This window comes from Lacerta agilis, chromosome 1 (genome assembly GCF_009819535.1).
Source record: "Lacerta agilis isolate rLacAgi1 chromosome 1, rLacAgi1.pri, whole genome shotgun sequence".
NCBI lineage: Eukaryota > Metazoa > Chordata > Lepidosauria > Squamata > Lacertidae > Lacerta > Lacerta agilis.
Genome location: NC_046312.1, coordinates 86,783,652 through 86,797,351, shown reverse-complemented (window position 1 = coordinate 86,797,351; position 13,700 = coordinate 86,783,652). Strand labels below are relative to the sequence as shown.

Genomic DNA, 13,700 nt, shown 5'->3' with positions numbered 1-13,700 from the left:
TGAAATAGATCATGGATCCCTAGGAAAGACTAGGTTGGGAAAAATTTCACACTTCCCAGTGTGCACCCTGTTACCCCAAGGGTCACTGCTATGGGTGGGCTTCTCCTTACCATCACATTTTTTTGGGGGGTGCAGCCTCTTCTCCCAGGGAGAGAAAGAAATCTCTCAACTGACTTGTATAGAGGAATGGAATGTGGGAAAAGAGCACAAATGTCCAGGAACCATTAGGGGGTGGTGAATGCCACCTTTCCAACAAGGAGTCTGTTACTACAAGGGTCATTAGTGGACCATAAAGAAGACTGATCGCCGAAGAATTGATGCTTTTGAATTATGGTGCTGGAGGAGACTCTTGAGAGTCTCATGGACTGCAAAAAGATCAAACTTTTCCATCCTTAAAGAAATCAGCCCTGAGTGCTCACTGGAAGGACAGATCCTGAAGTTGAAGCTCCAGTACTTTGGCCACCTCATGAGAAGAGAAGACTCCCTGGAAAAGACCCTGATGTTGGGAAAGCTGGAGGGCACAAGGAGAAGGGGACGACAGAAGATGAGACGGTTGGACAGTGTTCTCGAAGGGACTGGCATGAGTTTGGCCAAACTGCAGGAGGCAGTGGAGGATAGGGGTGCTTGGCGTGCTCTGGTCTATGGCGTCATGAAGAGTCGGACATCACTGAACAACAACATTAGTGGATGTGACCTTCTGCCCACCACCACAGCCTATTGGGGATACATATCCTTCTGACTGGGAGAGGGGGGGAAGAGAGATCCCTATTGCCTTGCATAGGAGAAGGGGTGATAGTGGTGGATATTCAGCAATCAGCTAGATTCACTGCATTGTATTGTTTTATTAATGACAATTTTTGTACCCTGGGCTTCTTTGGAACGAACGGCAGGATGGCATTGACACACACAGGTTGAATGAAGCTGACTAAGATATACTCAGAGGGGAACAAGTTAATCCTGGTTTTTATGACTTACTCTGAGTAAGCTGGTGACAACCCTTTGTCAATAGCATACCCAGCCTGTCCATCATTAAAGTCAAGTACCTTCTACTTGTGTTACAGCAGTCTTTGAAATATAGAATACGGTCCCTTATGGTGACCTTTGGTAAAATCATCTTGGGAAGTAATATCTATTTTAAGAAGAGCATTCTATTAAAGTCTTATGTGAAACTGTTCATTTCCTTGACTTCAGAATTTCCCTGGGCTCTACTGTGCCTTTTGTTACTTACCATCTGCTTCTCGGCAGCAAACATCTCTTTGTGCTTCCCTAATCTCATTTTTAACTGAGTGAATCATAATCCCAAGATATGTTAAAGCTTGTCAGCCAAAATTCTAAACACAGGCATGTCAACTGCTTTTTTAAACAAGCTACATAAAAATGATTAAAAGTTATATGTATTTAAATACATATAGGTAACTGCATTTAAAAAATCAAAGGAATAAATATTTAAAGCACCTCAAAATACAGTCAGACCTCGGTTTTCGCACGTCTCGGCTGCCAAACGCTTCAGAAGCCGAACGCCGAAAACCCAGAAGTGAATGCTTCCGTTTTTGAACGTTTCGGAAGTCGAACAGACTTCCGGAATGGGTTACATTTGAAAACTGAGGTTCCACTGTATCCAGTGAAGTTGTCGTATTGTATTAGTGCAAGGGCTAACATTTGAAGGGCACATCAGGAGGAGAGAGTGAGGGGAAGCTCTGTTGTGCAACAGTCCTTGGATGAAGGGGACAACTTCATGTACAACCCATAGTTTGTATGTTTTAACTTCTTCAGCTCAGGTAATTTCATCTTGCACAACAATGTCTTTAATGCCCTTTCTGGAGGAAAAACCTGTTCCGTTGGCTCACCCCCTCTCTCACACACTATTTGAAGTCAACTGTTCATTAAGATTTAATAGTTGGTGTTGTGTGCTGAACCCTCTCAAAAGACTAAGAACATATGTGTAGCAATATCAATAAAGAACGGATGGTGCTGGGTTTGAAACCAGTTGATCCTTTCCCATCCTCAAGTCCCTTTGCAACTGGACTCATCTCATGCCCAGATGGTCAGTGAATGGTGTGTTGAATGACAGTAACCCAGCTTGAAGAAGTGTCTAAACACAGCTTGTCTCGATTTGCAAGACTTCTCATTTGCTCATTGCTGGTGTAGCAAAAGGTTCACAGGTAGAAAATAGAAAGTTAATGTTGTTTCCAGGAAGAAGAGAACATATGAAGAGGAAAAGAAATGACCAGGGGTTGCATCTAGTGTAGCACTAAGTAACTTGTTCCATCTGTGCAAGCATTTACACTTGCCCAATGGAAACGTCCTCCCACTGTGCACACCCAAATCTCTTATACTGTTTCACCATATCATCTGGAGCAGATTTGGGGTGGGTGGGGTACACGCAAAAAAAAGCTTTTTTGGGGGGTGTCCCATCAACATTTTTCTTTCTTTGACCCTCACTATACTTTCCGCCTATGGAAAGAATTTAACTTCTGGTCACTTAACTGGTTGAATTAAGACTGTTCCCACTAGAAATCTATCATTCTCTGCCTCCACTCCCATTTTGTGTCACCACTCAATAACTTCTAATACAATAATACTGAAGAGGATACACATCCAACATTTTATAACCAAATAACCCCCCCCCACACACACACACACAAGTAAAGAATCAAACTGTCATAATCCTAGCTAAGCCAACAGAATTCACTATATTAAAAGGAAGTACACAGTTACAAGTGTCTGCTATTCAGCCTTCAGTTTTATGAAACTGGTATGTATCCAAATACATGTCACTTTAAAACTGGCAGGAACATTTTTATAAGCACCATATTGTCTAAAAGTGTAATCCTTTGCATGACTCAGAAGTCAATCTCACTGTGTTAAATGGGGTTTTCTCCCAAGAACTGTAATGTGTTCTAATCAATTTGCAGTCTAATTTTATGTACCTGTATTTTGCTGACACCAGGGTATTTTTTTTTTAATGGCACCTCGTTTAGTACAGTATTTCCTTTCTCTCCTTCCAGCAAGTTGCGCATTTGTCTTTGTTGCCTTCACATATTAAAACTCAGGGGCAGGAAATTATGGTGTTGCTGGTCTAGTTGTTTGCTGTGTCACCAGAAATTCTGGATATTTTTAGCCCATTGGACCAGAAGAAGTCCTTGCTTGGGCTTCTGCTAGTGGGACCCATTAGCTGAATCCAGCCCGTTGCATATAAAAAATGATTCTTGTATCCTTAATGAATTTCAGATCCATTTGGGAAGGCAGATGAGAGAGAGCCACTCACCAATGCTGTCAGGAGTGATTCAGCTGTCATTGGAGGTAACCTATTTTTTTCTTTAAAAAAACAAACTAACTAAGCAAGAAAGTCTTTTTTAGCATAGCTTGTCACTGGTGACTTGTATGTTATGGTAATTATTTTAAGAAAAAAAATGTTAAGGAAAGATCTTTGTTAAAATTATCACTGGGCTGTATACAATATAGCCCTAAACTGAATGTTCCAATGAAACGTATTCCTCCATTGTGGGGGCTCTCCCAACCTCTAGAACAAAATTGGGGACAAAATTTTTGTTTAATGCTACCCATTGTAATAAACTCTCTACTAATAAATCCTCAATAATCCAGTACTAATAAGTCAGGTAACAATATCGGCCAAACAAGCTTTGACAAAGTCTTCAACAGGGAGTTATCAAAAACAGAACAATTTGATGGGCTTTTACTTCTATAGTCACTTAAAGGAGGATTACAAAACACACAAAGAAGTTGGTTATATATGACATGAGAGAATTTTTCAGGTTTCCTTATCTTAAGCTGAATGTGGCTTTATACACCAAACCCAAAACCTTGAACTTAACCCGGTAGCTAATACTTACAGATGAATCCAGTGGAAAAACAAAATTGGATTAACTTGTGTAGATTATTTTTTTCCAGAGTGGCCGCATGCACTCCTAGATTTGTCTGCACCTATGTTTAAAGCTACTAGAAAGCCCTGAAATTGGTGCTGGCTGACTCGAAGGCAAAGGGAGATCTTACTCAGGGGAATCAATCCCACTCTCTTCTAACATGGCAAGAGAAGAAGGGTAGAGAAAAGCAACGGAAGCCCCAAAATTAGATGAAGAAGTCTAGTATTGGAAATAGGAAAGACTCCAAAATGATTCTGATATATGGGTGGGAAAAGCCTGAGCTGTCCAGGAAAGAGAGCTTGAGAAATCTCAGTGACATTTTCAGTGAACTGTGTCAGTGAAAAAGACAAAAATTTCAAAAATTATTAGGAAAGGGATTGGTCCTGACAGCTTGATAATGTTGCACTATAATTGCCTTTCTCCTATCATCTGCCCAGTCTTAGAATACTGCTCCATTTCTTTGTCTTCTATGGGGTAAAACCAAGGAGGTAGCTATACAGGTCTAGCCATTTCAATAGTCTCATGGGTTTCTTGAGAAATCATCAGCTTTGTCTCAGTCCAGCCCTATCTCAACACACTGTTAAAAGTCATCAAACTTTATGACCCGATGGTCTTCGTAATTAAGAAACAAGAATTACAATACCCATGAAAGAATAATTAAATTAGAACCATATCCATTAAATGTGAAGTCCCAATCCAGTGGATTAAACACCCTCTTGCAGCTAGAAAAACAAGGAAGTATGTAAGTCTTAATGCCTTCCTTTCATAGAGATTTTGCTGAATTTGTCTCAGTTGAGCTTTTTCTTGGGGTTTCCCCTATATTTTGGCCCAAAAGCTGTTCCACAACTTAGAGAAATCTGCTGACAAGTGCCTATTTTGGTAAAGAAGAGGGGAGAGTTCTCATTTGGACTGTGGTGGCTTCTAGTAATGCTGCTATGTTGGGAACCGCCCTGAGATCTATGGATTAGCTAAACCAACCAACCAACCAAAACCAAAACCATTGCAGTGCTTGACAGCCCAAGCTACGTGGCAGCTACCACTTGTTACTCTAGGAACACAAAAGCAATAAAAGGTAAACAGGTAAGGTTAAGTCCAGTCAAAAGCGACTATGGGGTGTGCCATTCATCTCACTTCAAGTTGAGGGAGCTGGCATTTATCCACAGACAGCTTTCCAGGTCATATGGCCAGCATGGCTAAACCACTTCTGGCATAATGGAACATTGTGACGGAAGCCAGAGCGCACGGAAATGCTTTTTACCTTCCCGCCATAGCAGTACCTATTTATCTATTTGCACAGATGTGCTTTTGAACTGCTAGGTTGGCAGAAGCTGGGACAGAGCAACAGGAGCTCACCCCGTCGTGGGGTTTCGAACCGCGGGCCTTCCGACCAGCAAGCCCAAGAGGCTCAGTGGTTTATACCACAGCGCCACCTGCGTCCCTAAAACAGAACCATAAATGATTTGTGCTCAAGTGTCACATGATAGTTTACCCCAACAGAAGGAAAAGGGCTATAGAGATTCAATAACTTACCTGGTGAAACAGCAGTGAAATCTTCCCCAATGATGTGTGTTGTGCATAAGCAATATTTGCTGATATGGCCACAATACCAGGTGCAGTGCAATGAGATCAGGCACCATGAATTCCAAGTGCTGCAGAACTGTGCAGTTATAAGCAAAATCTGGAGTTTGAAAACCTCCATGAGCTTTGCAATGTGCTGTGACTTGCTCCTGACAGATCTCTGTGTTGCTGAATGAAAACAGCACTCTGCTTTTCCTCAGTGGAGGCTGGTCCCTTTGATTTCAGTCTGTCACCACCCATCCCCCACCTGCCTGTCTTCTTACCAACAGTCAAAGGTTGGCCCTGACTGTCAGCTTCCTTCTACTCCATCTCAGTTTTGGCTCTTGTCCTTGTGCAGCTCAACAGGGAAGAGGATGAACCTGGAATTAGTCGGCTCTGCCTGTCATTAGCTCTCGCTCCACTTACTGTTGGTTCACTTGTTTTCTGCAGTGCCAGCCCCAAGAAGCACTAGCCGCTGCTGCTTCCCCCTTTATGATTGTGCTTCTTTCCCCTCTTCCTTAGGTGTTATAGCAGTTGTGATCTTCATCATCTTTTGCATTGTGGCTATTATGAGCAGATTCCTTTACCAGCACAAACAGACACATCGGAGCAGCCAGACAAAGGAAAAGGAATATCCAGAGCACCTTGACAGTTCTTTTAAGACTGATGTTGACTTGCAGAACACAGTGAGCGAGTGCAAACGAGAATATTTCATCTGACAGACTCTTCAGCTCCATGTTACACTTTGGCATTTCTTTGATTATGATGGTTATTATTATTATTATTATTATTATTATTATTATTAATTTTCTTACCCATCCATTTCTTTTGAACTTCCCCCACCCTTTTGGAAAGAACCCACTTTGCACAGAGGAGATTGGCAGCAATGGCAGTGCCTCACTCTCTTTGTGAAACCCACCACAGTTAACGCCTAACAGTTCAGGCAACTATACAATCTACCTAAGTTCCACATAACATGCATGGTTGACTGTTTGTTTCCTGGATTTCTGAACCGTTGTTTTCTGGACCCATTTAACTTGCCATTTCATGTCGGACCTGAGCGATATATACTAGAGGTAAAGTGTACAAGCTAACTATGTAGCATCATGGCTATTGCAACAAGGTAGTGGGAAAGACTAAGACCAAATTATCTCATATCTTTAATTGTGTGTTTAAAAGGGGGGAAATCCTCCTGTCTTTTGCAAATTGGCATAATAATTCTGTTTCATGTTGGTGGTGCTGTGTTGATTTTGCAAGCTGAGGATCCGGAATGATTTTGCCCCTCCTCCATATCTTTTAACCCTACCTTTGCACCTCTGTTATTTTATTGTAACTTTTTGACTTCAATATTCTCATTTTTAAGGTACCAACCTTGATTAAACAACAGCAAGGAACAATTACAAAAATAATTCCTGGGCCAAGTATTATGGCCAGTGAATTTTGTCACTGTCAGGGGGAAGAGTGAAAATGGCATCTGCAGATTTTTGCAATCTTTGGGCAGTGGGGGAGGGGAGACTAATATTTGTAGTTTTGGGGTGTCTTACCATGATAGTGACTAGATGCCAGAGGGTTCCAGACTTTCTTTCTTTTTTTACAGAAATAATCTATAAAACTGTCTCAGGGCAGGTGGCCATTTTCTCTCACTCCCCCTAAAATTCCCCCCCTCCCTCATAGTACTAGGACCTGGGGTCAACCATGAAGCTGAATGGTGGGAGATTCAGGACATACAATAAGTAGTACTATTTTATCTGTACATAGTTAAACTATGACAAACATAAGCTGTAGTGATGGCTGCCCACTTGACTGGCTTTAAAAGTGGGTTAGACATATTCATAGAGGATCATGCTAGCAATGGGGCATCATGCTCTGAATGCCAGTTGTTGAGGGTGGCAAGCTAGAGAAGGCTGTTGCATTCATAACTTGCTCATGGGCTTCTCATGGGCATCTGGTCAGCCACTATGGGAGACAAGATGCTGGTTTATATTGTCCTTTGCTCTGATCCAACAGGGCTCTTCATATGCACTTTATAACATAGTTATACCTAATGTACTTTTTTTTTTTTTTTGCAATGAGGAATGGTGCCAGGCTGCTGCTTATTGCAGATACCTTACCACTTGAAGTGGTGGCAAAACTTTCATAAAAGACGGAAACCCTCTACATCCTTGTTTCTCTCCTAGCAGCCCCCCTCGCCCTTTGAAAAACATTACAATTACATTTTTATTTATTTTTTTGGCACAACTTACTCCAAAGCTCATGCTTCAACTGCAACTTCCATCACATAGGGTTGGCTAAAATCAGTACCTTCTATGGGAATGTAACACTAGGTGAAGCATGAAAATGAGCAATTTTTAGGTTTCAAGGGTTTAGGTGCCTGCTACATGTTAGGACGCCCCATAAAACCCTGACTGGTACAAAAATCTTAGCGATGCTGTTTAGAATTGATACTTAGTCATAATCTAGTGGCAATGCATTAAAAGTAGTGGGATCAACCATTACTTTGTATCTATTCACTTAAAGCCAATTCTGTATGAAATTAAGCAAAAGACTGGGCTTGAAACAGAAAAGTAGATGATGCAGGAAACTGGTGCTGCATTTTTTCATTCCAGTTAATCTAGAATTTCAGGTTGGCATATTAAGACTGTTCCTTTCCACCACAGGAAAAACTGTAGGGCTGTGTCCTATTGCTCCCAATTCACTCTTACATCCACTGACATCTCAAGAATGACAACCAAGAAACAGTGATAGGATAGAAGCAATCACTAATGAGATTTCCAATAGAGAGCAGGCAGGCATTTTGTATTCCATCTGAAGGTTTTGGGAAAGTTTGGGTTTTATCTGGGGCAAGTGATATATATTGAATTTATTATTTCAGCCACAGACCAGTTCCAGACAGTGATATATATTATAGCCCAGGAAGATCTGCAGTAACTCTCTGAAAGTAGGTTTGCTCCTTGGGTCTGCTCTCATGAGAACCAAGCTACCCAGTCCAAGTTTGGCCAAATTACTCTACACAGGATGGGCAAGAAAGACTCTAATTTGATGTTTTGATTTGATTGATAATTTCTCTCCCTCCCTGCTGTCATCTTCAGCAGCAGCACTGTACCCCTCCCTGAACAACAGAACTGAATTTGAGCTCTTCATTCTAAAAATGCCTCCTTATAGCGATAATTGTGGTGCTGTTACTGCATGCATTTCCCTTTCTGTTCTGCTGCCATTCTTGAGGTAATCAGATCTTTCAAATCAGGCAGGTTCCCTCACATTGCATGCTTCAGTTCCCCGTTATTCCTCCTAGGGTTTAAGCAGCAAAGTTGTTCTTCCCAAAAGTGAAATGTAGAACCCACTGACTTAGGACTCTTATCACACCCTAGGTCAATGGTCATATGAACCTTCCAATAATTTGTTGCAGATGGCAGTGATCAAATAGGGCTTCTAAGTATGCCTTACTTATACTGAGAGGTGGAATTCACAGTAGATGCACTGAACTCATAGACTCATGCTAGAAGGAGAACTGAAAGGCAATTTGGGCCTGATGATCAGAGTTCTGAAAAATCACCCTTTTGTCCTTGACCATAATTAGAAAGGAAGTTTTCCAGCCTTAATCCTGCTGAATGATCTGCGCACCCACCACTCAACTTTATAAAGCACATTCAATTGAACCTAATGATTAGCTCCTTACAAGCAGCAACCTTTATCCTTTTTGTTTCTCTGATCTTTGATTATTAGAAGGTTCTTTAGCATGACAGGAGTGGTTCTGATGACACTCAGCAGAGGCACTTACGCCTTTTTAAACTGTCCCTCTTGCCAGTGAGGTTTGCCACCAACAGTTTCCCCCCCCTCCCAAATAAAACTTCTCTGTATTGCATTCTGAGTAATTTTTTGAAGGGAAGGAGAGGGAGAGCGACCCAAACAAATCCAGGAATTAATGAGTCCTTTTCTGTGTCTAAAGACTCCACATTTTTCCTCATTATTTTGACTGTTCTTTGGCCGAGTCATCTTATTTTATATGATTTTGCTAACAGGGAGCCATTCATTCGTAACATGTTTAATTGCATTCTGAAAAGGGGAAAGGAAAGGCAGTGGAATTCACATTTTTATTTCAATAACTTTGCTCCCTATAAATTATTGTGCCATATTTTCCCGTTACTCAACACAGCTGTTATAAATCACCACTTTGCTCTACTACATATTCTTTTCTTCATCTCGATATAAAAGTCAGCCTAAAGTGTAGCAAATTTAGCCCCAAGCAGATACACTAATGGGATGAAAAGAGAGGGTTTGGGGAATAAAGCAGAGCTGAATCATTATGCAGGGTATGGGCTGCTTTTCGCTATATAGGAAGTCAGGGGTCTCATTGTTGCCAAAAATATTAAGCTTTATCAGTTAAAAACAAAAACTTGAAGAAAGAAAGGGGGTGAGGTGTCATTAGAAAGCATGTTTATATATATATATATATATATATATATATATATATATATATATATATATATACACACACACACACACACACACACACACAGGCAATTTTTGCTGGAACTGCAGCACATGAGGAGGGGAGCTTTAACCCCTTCCATCTCCAACCATGATAGCAGTGAAAACTGTCCCCACTCTCCTGTTAGCCTTAGGAAAACAGCATTCACTGGTGCCCTAGAAATGAACAGCTAGTCTTGGCAAAAATTGGTTAGAGCATACATTCTAACACAATAGCAAAAGACACATCCCCCGATGTCAATAGGACTGTTGACATCCACACCAGATATGTGAATGGAAGGCTGCTCCAAGCATGCAGATCTCCATTGCTGGATTGAGACATGAGTACATGAATAATACTTTTTCTGTCCATTTCAGTCACAGAGTTTGTGTTTTCTAATTGACAAATTTGGAAGTTTTTTGTTGGCTTGCTTTGTGAATGGGTGAAAACATATTGCCATCCCATTCTTTGTATACTTGATTTGGGGAGCAATTCAATCTTCCCTCCAAGTCTGACTGGACTCTTGAAGCTCCAAGGCTGCTACAGCATCCACAGTTTTGCCATGCACAGCTGTCAGGGTGGAAGTGGGGTGGGGACAGCCTGAGGACAGCAGCTGGACCACCTTGAGATCCAATGGATCCTGGACCTGGACAGCCCTGCCCCTTTTCCGGCCCCTGAAAACACCATTCCAAGGCTTTCCACTGGCTTCTACCAGCAGGGATTCCACCAGTGGTGCTTCCATCCCCCTAGACATTCAGTGAAAAGAAGGGGATACTCAGTACCATCAAAGAGACACTAGTGTCACTCCTCAGGCAGCAGCTGATAGGTCAACGGGCTGATGGAGGGACACTTCCACCCAGTTAAGACATCCACCCCCAGTCAGGCACAAAACAGGGTTGGATTGCTCTGTCTGAAGATTAAAGAACCCTTGAAATTGCCAAGAGTTTCAGAACAAATGAAGAACTTAGGCTCAAATCATACACTTACTAGGAAGTAAGCCCTATTGAACACAGTGTCTTCCTTCCAAATAAGCATTCAAGCAGACTATTAAATCAGCTTTTAGAGTGCTTAACTGTCTATTTGACTGCATTTCCTTTACAAACAGAACTGAATCCTGGCTTCTAAGGGAACAAGATTATATGCACATATATTTAAATTGGACTGGGTTTCCCCCTCATACCTGCTTCTCTTAATTGGCTCAGTATAAAATTGTGTTTTATGTGTTGTTAATTGCAGGCTTTCTTGTATATGAAAGCAACTTACAGCCCAATACACAACCCAGTTAAGCAGAAGCACTTGGATTCAAGTTTAATTAGCCCTATTGAAATCAATAGAATTAAATCAGTATAAATCTTAGTAACCCTGGTTTCACTTAGCTGGGCTATAGATCAGTTGCCCAATTCACTGAAGGGTGGTATACCTCCTGTTTGTTCATTGGTATCACTAGGACAAATGATCCTAATGTTACTAGAGACAGTTTGAAATCTGCTTCCACCTTATGCCTGCAGGCTTGCCAGTTCATGTGTTTCACATGAAACAGACTTGGGCCCTCATTCATATGTGAAGCAAATCAACATTTACATCAGGAATGGGGATATTAAACAATTTTAGTTTAGTTGAACAATTTTAGTGGGATTAACTGAATGGCAGGAATGAAGAACCTGTGACTCTCCAGATGAAGTTCTCATTTTCCCTCACTAGTCTCATCTCTGCTGTTAAAAGATACCTGGGCCACAACCCTTTACGTATTTAAGTTCAAATGCTTTCTGAATCAAGCTGTCCACCCAGAGCAAGCAAACCTCTCCAGGAGAATCCTTTGGTTCACAACAGAGCTATTTAAGTTTGCAAACTGATGCCTTAAAATGTTAAGTGCTGTTACTTCAGTCCTGTGGTGTAGATGAATAGTCATGCATTGGCGGTCCTCTTGCTTTGTTGCCTGTAATATTATTATTATTATTATTATTATTATTATTATTATTATTATTATTATTATTTGTACCCTGCCCATCTGGCTGGGTCTCCCCAGCCACTCTGGACGGCTTCCAACAAATATTAAAATACATAAAATGGGTGTGTGTAGGAACTGAGCACATCAAGTATCTATCACACCACAACACAGGAGTTGTGAACTTCATTAAGTCCTTGTGCACCAAAGGTTCTGCCCTGTAGTGGACGGGAAGGGTGGAGCAGTGATGCTCACCTGACCTTCACTTGCCTGCATCACTGCAACATACCAAGGAGGAGGATATAAGGAGCAATGAAGTGGTGGGAGGTAAAAAGAGACTAGCCAGAGCACTGACTTAACCTTGCCCTAGCTTGGCCCTCTCCTTCCCCATCATGGTATGCATGAGCAACCAGTAGGAAGGTCAGGTGAGCGCTGCCACCCCACCCCAACCCCTCATCCATTACTAGTTGGATGCCTTGTAGAAACTCCATTCAGTTCTCATGAATCTCCTTGGTGCATACCAGTCTTCATGCTATTTTGGGGTGCTTTCCTTAACTTAAATGATTTGAAGAACCTCTGAAGTTGTTCAAAGGAACGTAGGCTGATCCAGATAGCCAGTTAGTATATAACTTTGTTTTGAGCTTGCTCGAGGCAAAAGGAGTTTTCAACGCCACCATCATAAACTCACCTTTTAGTTTTGTGAATTTAACTCATATTTTGGAAACCATACAATGACATTCCCTTCCACAATGTGGGTGCATAATCAAGCCCTAGATACTTGTTTTAATTTATTGCTTTTATACCCAGCTTTCCAGGGTAAACCTTCATAAGGTGGCTAACAACAACATCTCAATATGTCAGATTTTAAAAAGTAATTAAAACAGCCTCCCTAAAGAATCTATAACAATTTTGAAAAAGTTAAAAAGCAGTTAAAAAGTCAAGCCAGCATGAAAACACCGTAGTTCAACGAAAAGCCGAGCTAAGTGTAAGTTTTAAGGTCTGCATAACAATTGCTAATGGAAGAGCCATAGACAGTTCTCAGGAGAGGAATCTGAAAGATGTGAGGCTACAATTGAAAATGCCCCTTCTAACATCATAGCTCCTAACAGCCAACCAGAGAACAGGGCCTCTGCAGCTGATCTCAGAATTCAGGCACATTCACATGGGCATCAGTCACAATACAAATTGATGACCCAGTCATGTAGAACCAGCTGCAATTTAGACTAAAAAAATTAAGCGGCCAGCCATGTATCCTGCAATAATGTAAACCGTACAGTAAGACTAAATTTCCTTCCCACTTTCCCCAAAATATTGTCCCCACTCAAAAATCAGGTCTGTTTCCTGCTGTTTTTATTGATGAGGGGGGACTTCTCTGAAGTTTTTGAAAAGGGACTGCCACTTACCTCACTGAGTCTTGCCAAGAATTGAGGCCAGTGAGAAGCCTCAGAGAGAGCCTAACACCACTCCCCACCAGCCACACTTCCCAGCATGCCTTGGAAGCAACATGGCACAACCTGATGCGGTGTCACTCTCAAAGCATTCCAATATGTTCATATAGCAGGAAGTTTAAAAAGCAAACTTTATGCTCACTTCACAAAGTTAAGGTAAGGAGCAATCTTCTTCCAAAATATTCGGATAAATTTTTCTCAACACACATTTTTTTGGGGGGCAGGGATATTTATCACCCACACAGCAAATGATAAAAAAGAAAGTGAAATTTGAGTATAGCTCTGGTACAATTGGCCCTTATATATGTTCACTGAACTACATCTATTCAGTTTAAGAAGAGCCTGGTTCATAAATGAATATTGATGCTGAAGACATCAAGTGATGGGTTGCAGGTGGG

At 41.3% G+C, this 13,700-nt stretch overlaps 1 protein-coding gene across 2 annotated transcripts in view; it reads left to right on the top strand.

Annotated features, from left to right (window-relative positions):
* CNTNAP5 (contactin associated protein family member 5) overlaps nt 1-6,231 on the top strand; it is a 285,642-nt gene extending 279,411 nt beyond the window's left edge. For both annotated transcript variants that reach the window (XM_033161910.1, XM_033161902.1), the window contains 2 exons: nt 3,232-3,303; nt 5,964-6,231. In XM_033161910.1, the coding sequence (XP_033017801.1) occupies nt 3,232-3,303; nt 5,964-6,160 (269 nt within the window). In that variant the 3' untranslated portion in view covers nt 6,161-6,231. The remainder of the gene's footprint in view (nt 1-3,231; nt 3,304-5,963) is intronic.
* The last annotated feature ends 7,469 nt before the right edge of the window (nt 6,232-13,700 follow it).